At 34.7% G+C, this 18,646-nt stretch overlaps 1 protein-coding gene across 1 annotated transcript in view; it reads right to left on the bottom strand.

Moving 5' to 3' along the window:
* Positions 1-18,646, bottom strand: part of LOC106883236 (protein MON2 homolog) — a 704,123-nt gene that overhangs the window by 532,540 nt on the left and 152,937 nt on the right. Inside the window, exon 16 of the mRNA XM_089360635.1 lies at positions 107-211. Coding sequence (XP_089216761.1) covers positions 107-211 — 105 coding nt within the window. The remainder of the gene's footprint in view (positions 1-106; positions 212-18,646) is intronic.

Raw genomic sequence — 18,646 nt, 5'->3', positions numbered from 1 at the left:
GTTTTATTCTACAAGTCTTCAAAAGCAGAGAGTGACTAATGACAATGCTGACAAAGTTTAACAACAACAATGATGATGAATACAAAATATGAAGAACATTTAATACCTGTAGGGTTGTAAGGACAAGATGCCAAGCTGTTCCCAAAATGCCACCATGACAGTGAGCCACACTGAGGAGAGCTCGCATACACTGGATGTTCTTTGCTGTCAACTAGTAAAAAGAAATAGAAAAAAAACAGAAGATTTAAGAAAACCTTGCAAGACAAACTTGACCAACTGAAAACATAAATAAATGACAAATGTTAAATCTGAAAGCAAGATTAACCCTTTAGCACTTAAGCCAGCCATATCCAGCCAAAATATTCCAACTGTTTTATGTTCAGATTGGCCAGATCTGATTTCTTGCACCAACCCTACAATATCTTTCTAAAACATTAAGTTATCTCGTCAAAATCTCAAAGCTACAAGGAGAAGCTTGAATGCTAAAGAATTAAGAATAACAAAGGAATTTTTATTGAATGGTACACTCTCTATTGAGAGTGACCCATTGCCATGAGGCTGGAGGGACCAGATGACCAAAGAGTGAGAGAAAAATCAAATTTATTATAAATTCGAGTTGACTGAGATTTTAAGTTTCACCAAGGTTTCATCAACCAGTGAAGGAAGCCTCACTGCTGAGGTTTATATAGGAAAGCTGAAGGAAAGGGTCTTTCTTCTTTAGCAACTTTTACAACCAATGTCAATTACTATTGTAACACTCCCAATTTTTAAGGAAGTTTTCCATTTGTTTTTTTTATATAAACTCCAGATGTAAAGCATTCCCCCACCAGTTGAATAAACCATCAAATGAAACTAAGTCCCAGTCAACATTTCGGAACAAATAAAAGATATCTAAATTCATTTAATTTAACCCTTTTGATAACAACCTGCCTGAGATAAACCACACCCACCTCTGCTGGTTTTCAGTAACAGACTTCCTAATTTAAAGTGATCTAAATTAAAACCTTCCAGCAAAATAATTTTATATTAATTTTGTTTCAAACACCAGATTAAAGTTGACAAAGTTATTTTTATAAATTCTTTATTTTTAAAATTAATTGAATTAAAGGCAATGTATTTCAACAGATATATTGTAATGAAATGGTTAAAGAAAATTAATAATTACAATTTTTCCAAATAAAAATTAAATCAAAATTATTTTAATTTAGGAATTTTTTTTTTTTTGTATCTGTTTTTTTAATATCTGTTGAAATGGAAAGTTTTGTGTGGTCAACTTTTATTGCTTTGAATAGTTTTTCTGGACTGTCATTTAAACTATCCAACAAATCCCATAATGCATTGCTATTTTTAACATTTCACATAATTTTGTCTTGAAAAACTTGGTTTTTTTTTCCTCTTCTTTGAATAACAATTCAAAAACATAATTTTTTCAAATCATAATTGTTCATACATCTCTACTCAAACCATCTCACAACAAAAATTGAAAAAAAAAGACATTGGTTAATATAGTCTCAGACACAACATGCCTGGCAAAGAAAATCACAGAATGATTACAGTGGGAATGTCTTTGATCACAGGTTCGTTTAACTGTGGCAGACTATGGGGAAGGAGTCTATCACTGTGTATTTTGATTTATTTACTTCTGCTCTCTTTTGTGTCTACATTTAATCATTTACTGAATTCCTGTTCCATATATCATTACTAAACAGAGACATATTCACTTTTAAAGAGAGAACAATCTCTTTACATAAATACGTGTGTGTGTGTGTATGTGTTTGTGTTACTTTCTTTTGTCTTCTTTCAGTCTTGATGCTTCAGTTTCCTAAATTTCATTTGTTCGGCACCTCAAGCAGCATTCAATTAATACTTCAAAAATGATAACAAAATAGATACTTTTTTTTTTCCATCCAATTGATTTTTCAATCATTAATAGACTTAATTTTTCAATGGACATTTTTTTTTTTAAAGAAATAGGTGACATGAGCAGTCAAACTTTTTATTTAATACCCCTCTCCCCTAAATTATTAACAATAGTTCAAAGTGAAAATCAATAGTCCTGATTTTTATTTTTGTTATTCTCTTGTTAACTGTCTAAACTGACATGCTAAAAAAAGAAAAATCGATTTGTCCTGTCTTATGTCACAAAAATAAGACTGTCAAAATATTCTATTATTTAAATTAATATTTAAATTGAATGCAGGCTGGTGACCATAATATTTTAAAGTAAATATCTTCTGATAATTTTTAAGTAAACAAACTTTAGAAATTTAGATATAGTAACTTTAAACAACATATGATCAAAATGAATAATGCTAAATAATTCCAAAAATCATTTTACTTCATTTTCTTTGTTTTTTTTTTGTTTTGTTTTTTTAAGAAAAGGTGGTACATTTATATCATAAACAAATCTATTAACAACACACAGACTTAATTTTATTTGAATGAAAATCTAAAACTTGTATGACTTGAAAAGGTATTCAAATATTGAAAAAAGTTTTGTAAAATAAACAAAAATTATAATTATAAAACAGAAAAATCATTAGCTAAATAACAAAAACACCTAAGGCAGTGTCTGATAAGACTGAGAGGTGGAAATCACAATGTACGCAGTATAATATCACAAAGTTGGAAGTTGGAGGAAGAACCATAATCTGAAGGAAATCAGCTGCTGATTATGAAGAGATCAATAAAAAGTATCAAGTCACAAACATATTAAGTTCAAGGTGGACTTATATTTCTTTTCCGTTTTTCTTTTGCAACTATTCTTCACAAATTACACTACTTTGCTTCCAGACAACTAAAGCAAGCATTTAGGCAGTTCTTAAATCCAGTTTCAATAGTGACAATAAATATCAATATATCGCACTCTGACTTCAGATCTTCAAAAACATTCATACGTAAATACTGCCTTAGAAACGGAAAAGTAAAAGGAGAACCAAGACACCAAACACAAAATGATAATCCTCTGCAAATTCAAGGGGTTTTAATCAGTCATTATATTTCACAATTCTTCTATAAATGAGATCAGATGAAAAGAAAATGACTAAAACTAACAAGCGAAATGCAACACAATATATTATATTTAACCTTTATATAAAGAGATTTGGAATGACCTCCGAGACAATAAGATAACTGAATGTATAAATTTAAACCTAACATTTAAAAGAACTTTGCTAGTTGTGTGGTTTCAGAGAGATGGCCACAAAGCCCTCATAAATCACCAGGTGAAACCTAGTCTAAACAACAATAGACAAGAAGCAGGACTTTATCTGTTTCAGCTTCCACTAGAGGAAATTATATATGCTATATATTATAATCACAGAATTAATGCTATGAACAATTATGAAACAACCCATGATAATCAAGCTAGTGTTTCATTGACAAACAACTCTATCATGTGTGTGTATAAGGAATTTATGTAAAATAGAAAAACAATAAAAGAATCTTAATAAGTGATGCTGACCATTATGATGGAAGATAAAGCTTTGCATGACATTTTATGCCATCAGTTTTATTTCATTTGAGACGATGGTGAGAAATTCACAGCATAATAATAATAATAATAATAATAATATTGTTTTATTTACACTCCCTTGATATTTTATATAACTATTTTATCTTGATTAAAGTAAACACAGATCATTTGTCTCCCATCGAAAGAGCTACTCGGTGTTAACAATATTTTCATTTAATGGAATATAATGATTCCCGAAAATTAATGAAGTGCTATCTTTTTGATGAATAGCAATTTTCTGATTCTCCATCCGAGTGAAAAACATTGCATGATGATTTGTGTGTGGGTAATTGAATGCAGAGGATGTGCAAAAGTAAGAGAGAAACGAAGTGAGCATCTATGAATGGTGTAGTGTAGATGAGCTGGAAGAAAGAAAAAAATGGGCGCAGAGATAATGTTAAAATCATGCTGGCAGGTGTTATGGTTGCATAACAAAATAGAGTGTCCCAACCAGCAATTGAGATGTACATGCCAGAGATGTTTAATACAGGGGTCTCCAAACTGGTTGATATAGACCTCCCCTAGGGGCTGATGGGACTATTCAAAGGGTCAATAAATGCACATCTTATTATTATTTATTTATTTTCTTGTACAAGCCTAAGGGGGGGGGGGTAAAGATTCCATGATGAGGACGATGGTCTGAAAAGTTTGGGGACGCCTGGTTTAATATGTAAAATTGGCCTACCCAACAGTTTTATACCCTTAAATTTAGTAGCTTTTCAAGTAATGTACTCATGGATGGTTAATAGTTTGGATGTGGTGCTGAAGAAGAGTCAAGAATTCCAGAAATAGGAATATACACCCATTACCTATTTCTTCTAGCTTTGATCACATTGTTTATACATAAACTTATTCATATACCATACATCATAACTTTCAGTACTGGCTCTAGTTTTTATAGAAAATTGATAACTTTTAGGAGCAAGAGTGGCTGTGTGGTAAGTAGCTTGCTTATCAACCACATGGATCCAGGTTCAGTCCCACTGCATGCCACCTTAGGCAAGTGTCTTCTACTATAGCCTTGGGCTGGCCAAACCCTTGTGAGTGGCTTTGGTAGATGGAAACTGAAAGAAGCCTGCGGTATATATATGTGTGTGTGTGTGTGTGTGTGTCTGTGTGTGATGAGAGGGAGGAGGGGAAAGCGGAGGTGTTTGTGAGGAAGGACAGAGGGTGGAGAGGAGGAAGAGTGGCAGGATGGGATGGAAGAGGAGGGAGACGGCAGAGCTGGAGGAAGAGGGGGTGGAGGAGAAAGAGGAGTAAAGGAGGGGTGAGGGAACTGGAGGGGAGTACTGAGGAGGAGGAGGAGGAGGAGGAGGAGGAGGAATATGGGTAAAAAAGGGGTGGAGCAGAACCAGAGGGGAAGTGTCGGGATGAAGAGAGGGAGAACTGTTGAAAAGGAAGTGAAGGAGGAAGGGATGGAGGAGAAGAGGAGTAGGGGATAGAGGAAAGGTTTAGTGGAGGTGAAGGGCAACGGATGTGGTAATGGTGACGGTAAAGTAGAAGGGGCAGGATTTTCACAGATTTTCAAAAAATTTCTTTCAAAAACACTAATTTATCATAAAAATATTTCTCTCTTTTTTTATCTTTTGCCAAAAAAAAAAAAAAAGAATCACCCTCAGATATTTCTTTTTTTTTTTTCAGATAACTTCATAATAATTGTAATGACTGAATACTTTATTTTGAACTAAGAATTAACGTCATGTCAGTTTGGGAAAATATCGTACGTATATGGGAATGAATTAAAGATTTACAAGAGCACAGACAGACAATGAGTTTAATGATTCCTATTTTCTATGAATGGCACTTTTCAACAGAAAATGACGGACAGCCATAAACTAAACTATTGATTCTAAAGTGTTAATTTGGCTTCATATCATTCAGCATTGCTGGTGATGCCAGTATCAAGATGAATAATAATAATAATAACGATGATGATGATTTTTTTTTCCCTTTTCTCTTTGTCTTCCTCTTTTTCTCTATCACATGACTCTGTAAATGAACAATCTGGTGTGTTTGTTTTAATGGCCTGCCGATGTATACAGTACATCTCTCTACCCTAGGTGTCAGGAAGACACTCAGCAAGAAATGGAAACAGAATTGGAAAAAGATGCTAATGATAATAATAATGATGATAATCCTTTCTACTAAAGCACAAGGCCTGATATTTTGGGGGAGGGAACTAGTCAGTTACTTTAACCCCAGTGTTTCACTGGTATTTAATTTATTGACCTCAAAAGGATGAATTTGAACTCAGAACGTGGCAACGAGCGAAATACCGCTAAGCATTTCGTGCAGCGTGCTAACAATTCTGCCAGCTCGCCACCTTAATAATAATAATAATAACAATAATAATAATAATAATAATAATAATAATAACAATAATAATAATCCTTTCTACTAAAGGCACAAGGCCTGAAATTTGTGGGAAGGGGAAGTCGATTACATCAACCCCAGTACTCAACTGGTACTTACCTCATCGACCCCGAAAGGATGAAAAGCAAAGTCGACCTCAGCAGAATTTGAACTTAGAATGTAGCGGTAGACGAAATACTGCTAAGCTTTTCGTCCAGCATGCCAATGATTCTGCCAGCTCACCGCCTTAATGTTACTACTACTACTACTAATAATAATAATAATAATAATAATAATAATGTGATTGCTATGTGTTGAGAGGAATGCTTTGGGGTTCGAATTATTCACCTCTGGAAACATGGGTTCTTCATTCAACATCCTTAAACAACCCTTATTCAGAGACCTTTTGAGCAAGATGGGCTACTCAACCCGAAGAAAATTCTGTGCCCCACCTGCAAGGTCATGCATTGATATGAGTTCACCCTGTCGCATACATATGTGATGCATGTGCCTGGAGTACTTTTATCAGACAAGAAGTCACTGGGATTTAGATATCTGTGCCCCATTGTCACTTTGGTGGCATGCAATGCTCTCTCACTCAATAATAATAATAATGAATAAATAAATAAATTAGGTGGTGGTGGTGTTAATAATAAGCTAACTTCATGACTTAAATTCTTTTCATGAAGCATGGCTGCCTGGAAAATGTATGAAACTAAAATCATATAAATTGAAATTTGTATTTAAAAAAAAGACAAACAAAGATGTATTTCCATTGATACATATCTCTGTCATCTTTTATCATACTCTCCCTACTTTATTAAGATTAAATAACATTACAGAAAACACGACAAAAAACAAAAGTTCAACATGCTGATACTAAAACAACAGAAAATAATACGAATAAACATATATATATATATATATATATTAAAATAAATACAAAATTCTATTAATAATTACAAAAGAAATTGCTTTCTCAGTGGTTGACATGTTCTATAATCAAAATGAAAGTAAAATAATCGAAAATGAAATAATAAAATAAGATAAAATAAAAGCGTATTATTTTTGGTGATAAAAATGATTAATCTCAACATGAACATAGTTTCCTATTTTTAATGTCCATGAGAGAATGAGGATTCTCCAAATACAACAAATGTTATGGATTTATTGAGTTGTTGAAGGTATCGCCAACAGACTTTTGATTTTATTTCCCTTCTACACAGGATTACTTCTTATTCCAAAATTGTAATTTAAAAAAAAAAAACAACAAAAAAAATACAAAGTTGCAGTATGCTCTACGAACATAATTCAATTATATCGTATAGTTTTTGTTTATTTATTTGTCTATTATTTATGTTCATTTATTCGTGGGGGAGTGGAGGGGGGTTCTCTCCTTTTCTGTTTTTTTGTTATACTTTCTTATCTACACTTTGCAAAAGCCATTTTGAATAATACTTCCATCAAAAATCATTCTGAGACTCACTTCAGCTTCAACTAACCGGCTATTTACAAACAACCATTTCTTTGTCTTTAATTCTATTTAGAAGAGAGTTAAAATCTATTATTTAAGCAGCATCAACAGACAACAAAGTGATACTTCTTAAACAATCCTACTTTGAGGGCAATTTGATTTTGTTTATATATATATATTTATAGATATATATGTAAATGTATATATCATCGTCGTCATCATCAGTGCTTAACGTCCACTTTCCATGCTGGCATGGGGTTGGACGGTTTGACTGAGGACTGGCAAGCCAGGAGGCTGCACCAGGCTCCAATCTGATCTGGCAAGGTTTCAACAGCTGGATGCCCTTCCTAATGCCAACCACTCTGAGAGTGTAGTGGGTGATTTTTACATGCCACTGGCCTGGGGCCAGTCGGACGGCACTGGCATCGACCACACTCAAATGGTGCTTTTTACATGCCACCGGCACAGGAGCCAGTCAGGTGGCACTGGTATTGACTACACTTGTATGGTGTTTTCTATGTGCCACTGGCACAGGTGCCAGTCAGACAGTACTGGCATCAGCTATAACAACGATTTCACTTGACTCAACAGGTCTTCTCAAGCACAGCATATTGCCCAATGATTGAAGGGTACCCTTAAATGGGCCAGTTATATGACACTGGCATCAGCCACAGCTATGACCTCACTTGGCTTGCCGGGTCTTCTCAAGCACAGCATATCTTCAAAGGTCTCGGTCATTTATCATCGCCTCCATGGGGCCCAACGTTCGAAGGCAGTGCTTCTCCACCAAATCCCATGTCTTCCTAGGTCTACTTCTTCCACAAGTTCCCTCAACTGTTAGGGAGTGACACCTCTTCACACAGCTGACCTCATCCATACATATATATTTATATTTGTGTGTGTGTGTGTGTGTGTGTGCATGCGCGCACACGTGTGTGTGCAATATATATACATCTACATCACCATTTTATATCTACATTTCATGTGAACATGGATCAGATGGGTTGTCATGGTCCAAGTCATCTGTTATTAAAAGCTAATGCTCTCACTGACTGATGTTTGTACATGTCATTTGGATCAGTTTCTTTGGCTGAATGCCCCTCTTATCACAAACCATTTTACAGAGTGTTTTGGGTACATTTTCTCAAAGTGCCAACACTAGAGAGCTTGAAAAGTCCTCAGCAAGACAGAACTATAGGGACCTCACAACTCTACACCTTCCCTTGTTGTCTGTCAGCCACTTTTCAATGTGTACAGGGTGAATTTTTGTGGCACTAGCACACAGGGGAGAGGGGGTTGTGCTTACCACTCCCTCAGAGGTGGCACAATTTGATGGCCTTCTACTGTGGCACCAGCACGGATGGGGGAGCAGAATTGAATGCAAGAAATGTAAAGAGTACACAATAACCTACGGCTTGTGGGCCAAGGAGGGTTAGAATACTAGAGAAAGCGATGACAACAGCACAGCCAGAAATGAGTTGAGAGGAGCAAGAGTGTAAATGTAAAGAGGACCCACAAACTTAAAGTTAGTCTATTTGCCGAGGTGGTCAAGGAGGGGATTAGGAAAGTGCATGATAAGCTACACTGAGTGGGTGGCAAGAGCAGAAGAATGAAGTAAAAGGCAGGGTTTTTGAGGTGGAATCTCTCTCCTCTTGGCCACCTCTGTTGCCACCCATCACCTACTCTTGTCTTTTCAACCGTGCTTACTTTTGTCTACCTTTGCTATTGTTTGATTAATCATTCAGTCAATCAATCAATCAGGTAGGTTTAAATGATTAACCAGATTAACCAACTGACTAATAATAATAATCCTTTCTGTTATGGGCACAAGGCCTGAAATTTATGTGGAGGGGTTTAGTTAATGACCTCAACCCCAGTGTGCATCTAGTACATATTTCATCAACACCAAAAGGATGAAAGGCAGAATCTGAACTCAGAATGTGAAGATGGATGAAATGCCTGGTGTGCTAATGCTTCTGCCAGCTCACCACCTTCGACTGATTATTAATAATAAAAGAAGTGAAATAGAACCAGTGTGTGTGTGTGTGTGTGTGTGTGTGTGTGTGTGTTTATTGGCATAATGACCCACCCAAGGTACAGCACATGATTTCAGATCAAGAATCTTGCAAACCAAAAACAAAAACTAATTATTATTTTTTTTTACATAAAAATATTAATTCTAAATATATTCTAGTGGGTCAGTGGAATTTTTCAGCACAAGCTAATATCACTCAATAATTATTAATCAGTTTCCATTTAAGTAATGATAAATGTGAAATAGTTGTTGAAAAATGGTGCACAATGTTGGTGTGAAACTTGTTAAATAATTTAGTGACTCTTCTAACGCATGCATAGTGAAGATAAATGTAATTTTCTATAATCGATAAAGTGCACTTGTTTTATGTCCCCAATGGATAAATGGTTAAAAATCAATGAACCAAATGCTAATGGGCAGAAACCAAGTAACACGAAGAAAGACGTGTTACACAGCTTGAGCCTACAGCAAGTGCGTCTTCAAATGTAACAATAAAACGACAAAATTTAACAAAATAAATAGAATTAAAAAAAATGCAAACATGGTGAAACTTTTATTGCCTTGAAGTAGTGTTAAAATTTAACCTAGTGGATTGTGTGCTGATTGAGGAAAATTCTTAATGGCAGCTTAAATCCTGCAAATCTAACAAAACAGAGACAGCACCATTCAAACTCAAAAGAGTCCAAATGAAGAATATTTTAAGAAGATGTGTGGAGATGAAAGAAAAGTTACAAAAATGTTTTTATTTATTTATTTATAAAGTTTTGGTGAGCTACTAGTAAAAGAAAATCTAATTGCAGTAAACCTAGCAAAGCTCTGTACAAAAGACTGTTTCCACAGTGTATTACTGGTAGTTTTAGTTATGGTTAAAATACCCAGACATTTTGGAATCCAGGTGAGAAAAAGTGTGTAGAAGGTGTGTGTGTGTGTGTGTGTGTGTGTGTGTGTGTGTGTGTGTGTGTGTGTGTGTGTGTGTGTGTGTGTGTGTGTGTGTGTGTTTAAGAGATTTGATTTCTGGCTGGGTAATTTCAGGTTCCGTTTCACTGAACAGTATCCTATGAAGGGGGTCTTCTACTGTATTCCTGAGCTACCCAAATCCTTGGGAGTGAATCTGGGAGATGGAAACTGTAAGAAGCCCATTGTATATATAATGCATGTGTGTGTGTGTGTGTGTGTGTGTGTGTGTGTGTGTATTCTTTTATTTGTTTCAGTGATTTGACTGCGGCCATGCTGGAGCACTGCCTTTTAAAAAATTTGTTGAACTGTTAAGTGAAATTTGGCGATCGAGGATTAAATCCACACTATGCCTGCATGAAGCCACTACATATATATATATATATATATATATATATATATATACGATGAGCTTTGGTTGGCCTGAGGCTATAGCAGAAGACATTTGCCCAAGGTGCCACGCAGTGGGGCTGAACCTGAGACCATGTGGTTGGTAAGCAAGCTACTTACTACACAGCCAATAATTTCTTTATCTGTGAATTACAGGCTACCAATATATATTATGCATATGTATATCCTTTAGTAATAGATATTCATGACAGAGATAAACAGTGCTGAAAGAATCCCCCAGAAAACGAGTGCTTTACAAAGTCTCTTCAGAATTGTTCTGTATCAAGTTGGACACACACACACATACACACACATAATTTTGCCATCATGAATGCTGTGAACTGTTGGAAACCTGTAACCAATGGCAGTTGTTCACAAATCATGATATAAACTTGTAAAAAGTAGATAGAAAAATATAAACTCAAAAGAAACAACCATAATTCATTCAGTGCTCTTCAGCTCTCTCTCTCTCTCTCTTATCTATTTCAACATTTCTCTACTAACATTCTCTCTCTCTCTCTTTCTCTCTATCTATCTATCTATCTATCTATCTTTCTCCATCATACCACTTAAGCTGTTCCTATTGGATCTCCTTACCAACAATCGTCATATAGCTGTATATCATCCTCACTGCTTTACTCTCTCTCTTTCCTTCCCTCCATCTCTCTCTCTCTCCTTCTTTCTCTCAGTTTGCCTTCCTCTTTATCCTATTTTCACTCCTAGCACTCTGGTTCTTTCCTTCCTATCTAATATCTTCTCACTTTGTTCGTCTTTCGTTATTTTCTCTTTTCCCACTCACCGGGGATGAGATAATTTTTTGATGCTGGTGAAAAAATGAACAGATACAACACAGAACAAAGAGAACTCTTTAGTTTAGCTGGTGTTTAAATAAAATGCATCTAGTGCACTCTGTGGAGTGATTAGCAAACAAACGGAGATAACATAGGAAAAAACAGGATTCCTTAGTTTTGTCAGCAACAAGGTGACCTCTGTTGCTGGCACCATAATAATATTATACAGTATGCTCAATAAAATGGCTGGCAAATGAGCAGAGACAACAAATGGAAGCAAAGTGTTGTTGCCGTTATAAAATGCACCTAGCCATAGAACACAAAAAACAGAATGTGCAAGTGAAGTGTGGCCTCAACCTTTCTAGAAGGGCAGTAAGTTCAAATAAGAATAGGCTCAGTTTGTGAAGATCTGTCCATTTCTTGCCAGCATGGAAAAGCAGTGGTGGCAGCAAAGATGAAGACAATGATGATGATGATGACAATGATAATTTACCAGCAGATATGCTATATCAAAAAGATGCTACATGTAGGGTAAAAATGAGTTAAAAGTATATATGAAACAAAGCTGAGAGCTAGTTTTTTTTGCTTTGATTTTTTTTTTTGGAGACTTCAAAAAGTTTGTTTTTTTTTCCTTTAGCTTCAAATACTAAAGTTTCCAGACTGCAGGGGTTAATATATATTCATAAATATTCTGAGTGGCATTCAATAATGCAAAATATATATTATTTCAAAGAGTATTTTATAAATATGATTCAATATATCAAACTATGAAAAAAATCAACTGATATATCGACATAAAAATCTATCGGTTATGGAAACAAAATTCTAATTACTCCTATATTTAACGATGTTTTGTCACGTGGAAGCTTATTATGCCTACATATGTGTGCCAGAGAATTTTGCAGAGAACATTACAGGCAGATTATAATGTACAGAGGGGGGAAAAAAAAACATTCATGATACACTTGAGATGAAGAAAGAAGTTGTTGAAATGAAGTAAACTTCATCTGCATTTCAATTCATTTTTGTTTTTTTAAAAAAAAAACATGAAACCTCTTTGTAGCGCGATACGTGTTTATATGTCTTTTATGTAGTTAAAGTTTACAATATGTGGTTTGTTACTGCTTCTATTTTAGATTTGAAGAATATTCAAATGCAAAACAAAAATATATAAATCACTTTTAATCAACATGAAAACCTATCGTTATTAAGATTTTTGCTTCTTTTATATATATGCAAATAAACATACGCCAAAAAAAAAATTATTTTTTACCATCTTTTCTATCAGAAAAAAAAAAGAGAGAAAAAATAACCTGGAGCAAGAAAATGAATCTTGATTTGAAACTGAATCAAAAGAAATTTTTAAAAGGCACCAGATATGTAGGACTGTCTAACCAAGTATCATTCTGTTTATTCACAGAAAGTGCATAAGGAAAGTTGTGTATGTGTACGAAGACAAGACACAAGACATGTTGTTTGTCTATGCCATGTTGAGTTGTATGTTGTACGCTGAGTAATTAAAAGAGAGAGAGAAGGGGGGAGAGAGAAGGAGGGAGAGAGAGTGTGTGTGTGTGGGTGTTGTTACTGCTGCATAGAATTAAAATGGTTATTCCTTGAAGGATAAAAAATAAAACAACTTTCTAATTACATAGCATAAAATTAGCTACTAATAAGAAAAAAATATATTTTTAAAAAATGAGCAACACCATAAAAATATACAAAAAAAATACAAAAAATAAAAAACAATTAAAAGCTGCCACAACATTTACCTTCAAGATATTTGAGTCAGAGTTCTTTCAATATTTTCATTTACATCAAATCAGCAAACTAATTAGTTCAATAAATAAATTAAGAAAGTGACCAGAGAATTTATCAGTGATAAACAAATTCATTTTGAAATATCCACCTCTAACTATAAACTACGAAATGTAATAGAAATGGAATTTAAAATTTCTATTCAAATTGAATAAAAAAAAAATGATTAATCAAAACACTCCACAATAAAAAAACAAACAGTTGATGAGTTGAGGGAGTTTAGCTGGTTTTTTTGGGGGTTTTGGTTTTTTTTTTTATTAGAGTAAAAATTACGTATACATACATTAAAATGATTTCTTCAAAACAAACTAAGAACTTGGAGGGAGGAAGTGTGTGTGTGTTTTATTTTTCAAAAAATTTTCCTGCTATTTTTCTTAAAGAAAAAATTCTAATCATTTCATAGAAAGTAAGTAAATCACAATTTGAAAACAGCTTTAAAACATTAAGATGTTCGAAAGTAAATTATATTGAACATAAACCTATTTCTAAAGAAATCTAAATGACATTTGAAACCCATTGCGTGTGTGTGTGTATGTGTGTGAGCTTGAGTATGTGCTCTTTTTTTTTTTTTGGTGGGGGTGCATGTGTGTATTTTTTACAGTAAGAGTTTACAAAAACATTATAGCGTAAATTAAATAAAATTCTCAACAATTTCATATTCAATAAAATGTTTGTAGTTGTCATGTACTGCTGATCTACTTGTGTAACCATCGAGAGATTCACACCACCTCACTTATAATGGCAGTTTAAGCAACAAGCTACAGAGGGAGTCACTATTCAATTACTCAACAAGGTAGAAATTTCTTTCAAAATATTCTCTAATGTCTCAGCAAAGGAAACACACATTAGACACTTTAAATTTGATAAAAGCACTAAGATAAAAACGAGGATGTGCATAGTTACATCCTTGATCATAAATTTGCTTAATCAGATATTATGAGGAGCTAGACTGTAACAAATATTAGTGCCATTATTTGAAGAATATATATACTAAAAAAAAACTCTCTATTGGGAAGCTTTTGCACAATTAAGAGACTATGATGATCTGTTAAAGTCCAAGAAATGTCTTTTAGATTGTGTTATGTCTCATCATGCACATGGGGTGTGTTATTAGAAACCTCGTCACCAATGTTGTATCGCAATACTAAACAGTGGTTGTGTGAGCTGTGAATCCTCGTCGCCACTGTTATGTCTCAACGCTACTGCTATCTCGCACCTTCGGATGATCTCTACGCGACTGCTACTCAACAGCTACTCAACAGTCAGTCTACCATCAGTCCACCCGCTACCACGGTCAGACTACCTCTATTTATATGTCTTGGTCAAGCCTACTTCTTCGCTTGGGGCCGTCGACACAACAGATTGACAGACAAAATGGTTTGTTTTTTTTTTGTTTTCATGTAGCTGCAGCTTTAAAGTGTGCACATTCAGACTTTGTATGATTTCTTGCTAACTTCAAATGATGGACAATTCCTGCTCTGAATGGAACATTCAAAGACTTATTTCACAAGTATATACTGTAATTTCACAAGTATATACTGTAATTTCACAGGTATATCAACTGTAACTGGAATCATAACAATGGTACAAGGCTGGACCAAGACTGAAATGAGGGCAAAGAAATAAATGAACATACTGACCTGATCAAAATCTTTATGCAAAGAGAACAGAGGGCAGCAGTGGCAGAAGCAATGATAGTCATAAATTCCAAGAATATATTCTACATTAACCTTAAGAGCACCAGAATGACAAGTTTGATAAAATGCTTTAGCAGATGGTAACACATATCCAACAGATCCGTCTTCAACACTATGGAAATTTATTTCTAAAGCAAATCGGGAAAGTCAGTAAAGTGTTAGATATATGACTTGTGGTATTTGTTCTGACAGTTGGTATACTGAGTTCAAATCCAGTTGGGTTCAACTTCGTCTTTCGTCCTTTTGGGATCAATAACAAAATGTATTAATCCAAGATGATGGATTGGTAGATCTGTAGGAACATCAGGTCACATGCCTTACAGTGTTTAGCCTGATTCAAATCCTGCCATGCCCTACATATGGGAACTAGAATTAATTTGTCAGCTAATTTACCATCCATGTGACACCTTGGGTGCCTTTAGTGAAGTCCACTCTGTTGAAGGTATTCGAATCATAGTTTCAGTTTTAGGATCCCCTCATCTCTCCCTCCCACCAGTCAGGGAAGCACTGAGCGGACCCTTTTCTCCTGACTAAACATAAATAATGTTTAACATACTTTTGTAAAGATTCATGAGCAGAACTTCTACTAAAAAAAAAAAAGCTAAATAGATAAATAAATGTTTAAAGCATTTTTGTGAATGCATTTGTAATAAACTCCATTGTTTATATATTTCAATCGATTTCGATAACAATCAAAAACCTGGCAGGAATTAGTGAAATAGCAAATTCTTAAATTACGAGAATCCAGTGTGTGGAACAAGGTTCTTACACAAATTTATCATGCAAACATTTTAATTTGATTTTAATTTGATTTTATTACGGAAGATTTTAATTAAGATTTTAATTGCACAAAATTATTAAGGAAGATACAAACACATCTTGATTGATATCTCTGTATCATAGCACCAGCAGTAATCCTAGGCCTGTCAGTGGCAAAAAGGTTAACATCCTCAGATGAGACTTTCTTTTACTTGTTTCAGTCATTTGACTGTGGCTATGCTGGAGCACCGCCTTTAGTCAAGCAAATCGACCCCAGGACTTATTCTTTGAAAGCCTAGTACTTATTCTATCGGCCTCTTTTGCTGAACCGTTAGGTTAGGGAAACATAAACACACCAGCATCGGTTGTCAAGCGATGTTGGGGGGACAAACACAGACACACAAACATATACAAACACATACATACATATATATATATATATATATATATATATATATACATATATACAACAAGCTTCTTTCAGTTTCTGTCTACCAGATCCACTCACAAGGCTTTGGTCGGCCTGGGGCTATAGTAGAAGACACTTGCCTAAGGTGCCATGCAGTGGGAATGAACCCGGAACCATGTGGTTGGTAAGGAAGCTACTTACCACACAGCCACTCCTGCGCCTATTCTCATTTCTAAAGAATAAGTTTACAATATGTGTCTTTGCTAAAGCACAAGACTACAGGGGAGGTTTATGGGACTATTCTACCTATTTCTATTATTGTTGCCCAAAGCAGGGTAGGCTTTGCTGGCAGCTGTCATCATATCAAACACCAGGCCATATTGGATACTATATCTTAGAGACTTTCATACCTTGGGATACACAACATGAAACTGAGGAACTACCAAAGCTAATGGAGATCAGAGATTCCTAGCAAGTCCCATTGAAGTACATCTCGTTTATGGCTGCTTGAGGAAGACAATATTTATATTTACACTAAACTTTGACCAGTTCAACTGCCAATCAATCTTTAGGTGTTTTATTCCTAAATATGTACGTTGGCCAAAGGTGGATTTGAACTCTACACCTACTTCTAGCTGAAAGGTAAAAACATCCTTGTCCACCTTGTCACCTATACGTGTATACACTCCAGTACTTAAAGTAAATCTATACTCTAAAGATGAGGTTAATAGTTGAAAATCATTAGCTTAATTGTTAATATTGATTATAATCCAAATTAATTATTTCCATTGAGTACAATCTAATCTAATTAGTTCTATTGATTATAATCCAGTTTTGGATATTAAGGGATTGTAAACATCATGAAAACAACAAATACACTTCACAACATTGATTTGTTTAAGTTGGTGCTTTGGCACCGCTGAGGAACATCGGAATTTCTACAGATTGAAGGCTTCCTAACTAAGCATTAAGTTTCTTGATATATTCTGATTGACATGTAATGACATAATCTAGAAAAGGGATAGTGGGGGGTGAATTCTTAATTTCCATATAATCTGACATCCACCCTGCCCCACACCCCTCACCTCTTCTAAGAAATGTCATAAATTATAAGGTATTGACAATAATGTCAAAATTAAATGCTGAACTAAAATCATTTGAAAATCAATGATCTGGAAAAGGTGGACAATCAGGTCAAAAACGCATAGCCAAACTGACCATTCCTTCTAGGTTACAGAAAATGTTCCTGGAGCAAAGCTATTAGAGCATCAGAAAAAAATTACTTGTGGTATTTGTTCTAGTTATTTAAGTTCTGTTCTGAGTTCAAATTCTGCCTAGGTTAACTTTGCCATTCCTATTTATGGGCTTGTTAAAATACCGGTCAAGTACTAGAATCGATACAATTGATTGATTCCCTTTTCTAAATGGTTTATTACAAGAAGTGTTGGCAGTGAGCAACTCTTTTCAGTTCTTCCCTAGACTGGCAAAATCATTACAGTTGATGTTCAGATGGCTAAAAGTTGAGTTTAGAAGAGAACTTAAGGAGTTGCTGTGTTGATCAGGAATATGGTGTCGTGAGATGAGTGGAATGAGTCCAGGAATTTCCTCTTTGGTCTTGAGCTCAAGCCATTATCTTTTGGAAAGATAACAGAATACATTAAGTAGCACAGAAAGCAGAAATGAGATATGCCAGAAAAAATAGTCGTGTTTCAGAAAGGAATAACATGAGTGCATGTATGTAGGAGACATTTAAACTAAAATCAACAGATACTGGCAAAGACAAGGAATAAAATGTCCAAGACTTAAACATGACAAGGCTACAAGATAATATTTAGTGATGAAGAGAAAGAGGAAACCAAAGCTTGCTGATTATCACTAGATACTGTGTAGTTCTGTATTATTAGTACTGGGCCTCTTAACATTGTTTACTACAGAGAGGCATTAATGAAATGGAGAAGAAAATAATATGCGATTACGAGCTGGTTGATAGGACAGCTTCTTTCTAATTTCAAATCTTTGCTGAAAACCATTTTTTTTCTACCAGTAATCTCTGGTTATCAATAGCACTACCCAAAGGAAGATGACACTGGATGTAAATCTTCAAGAGATTGCTAGAGATAACCAAGGAACTGGTGCTAAATAAGGTAATGTGTTTGGACAGCCATCCAAAATTCAGAAGATAATGATGTTTATTGACTAAATTCAAATGCTTAACACTAATGGTAATAACCTTTATATTATATGTTCTTTTACTGGTTCCAGGCAATCAGTTGTAGCTATGCGAAATCATTGCTCTGATTAATACCATACAATAACAAAGTTCAATTTTCATACAAGTCTTGGATTCCACCTAGAATATGTGCAAACATCAATTTTCAAAACAGCACATCTGAGAACTATATTTTCCACTCCAGTGAAATTTTGCTGGATTTACCTAAATGAATTTTCTAATGAAT

Source organism: Octopus bimaculoides, chromosome 11 (genome assembly GCF_046866305.1).
Source record: "Octopus bimaculoides isolate indiv1 chromosome 11, ASM4686630v1, whole genome shotgun sequence".
Lineage (NCBI taxonomy): Eukaryota > Metazoa > Mollusca > Cephalopoda > Octopoda > Octopodidae > Octopus > Octopus bimaculoides.
Note: the sequence above shows the minus strand (reverse complement) of the source record. Positions and strands in the feature narration are given on the sequence as shown.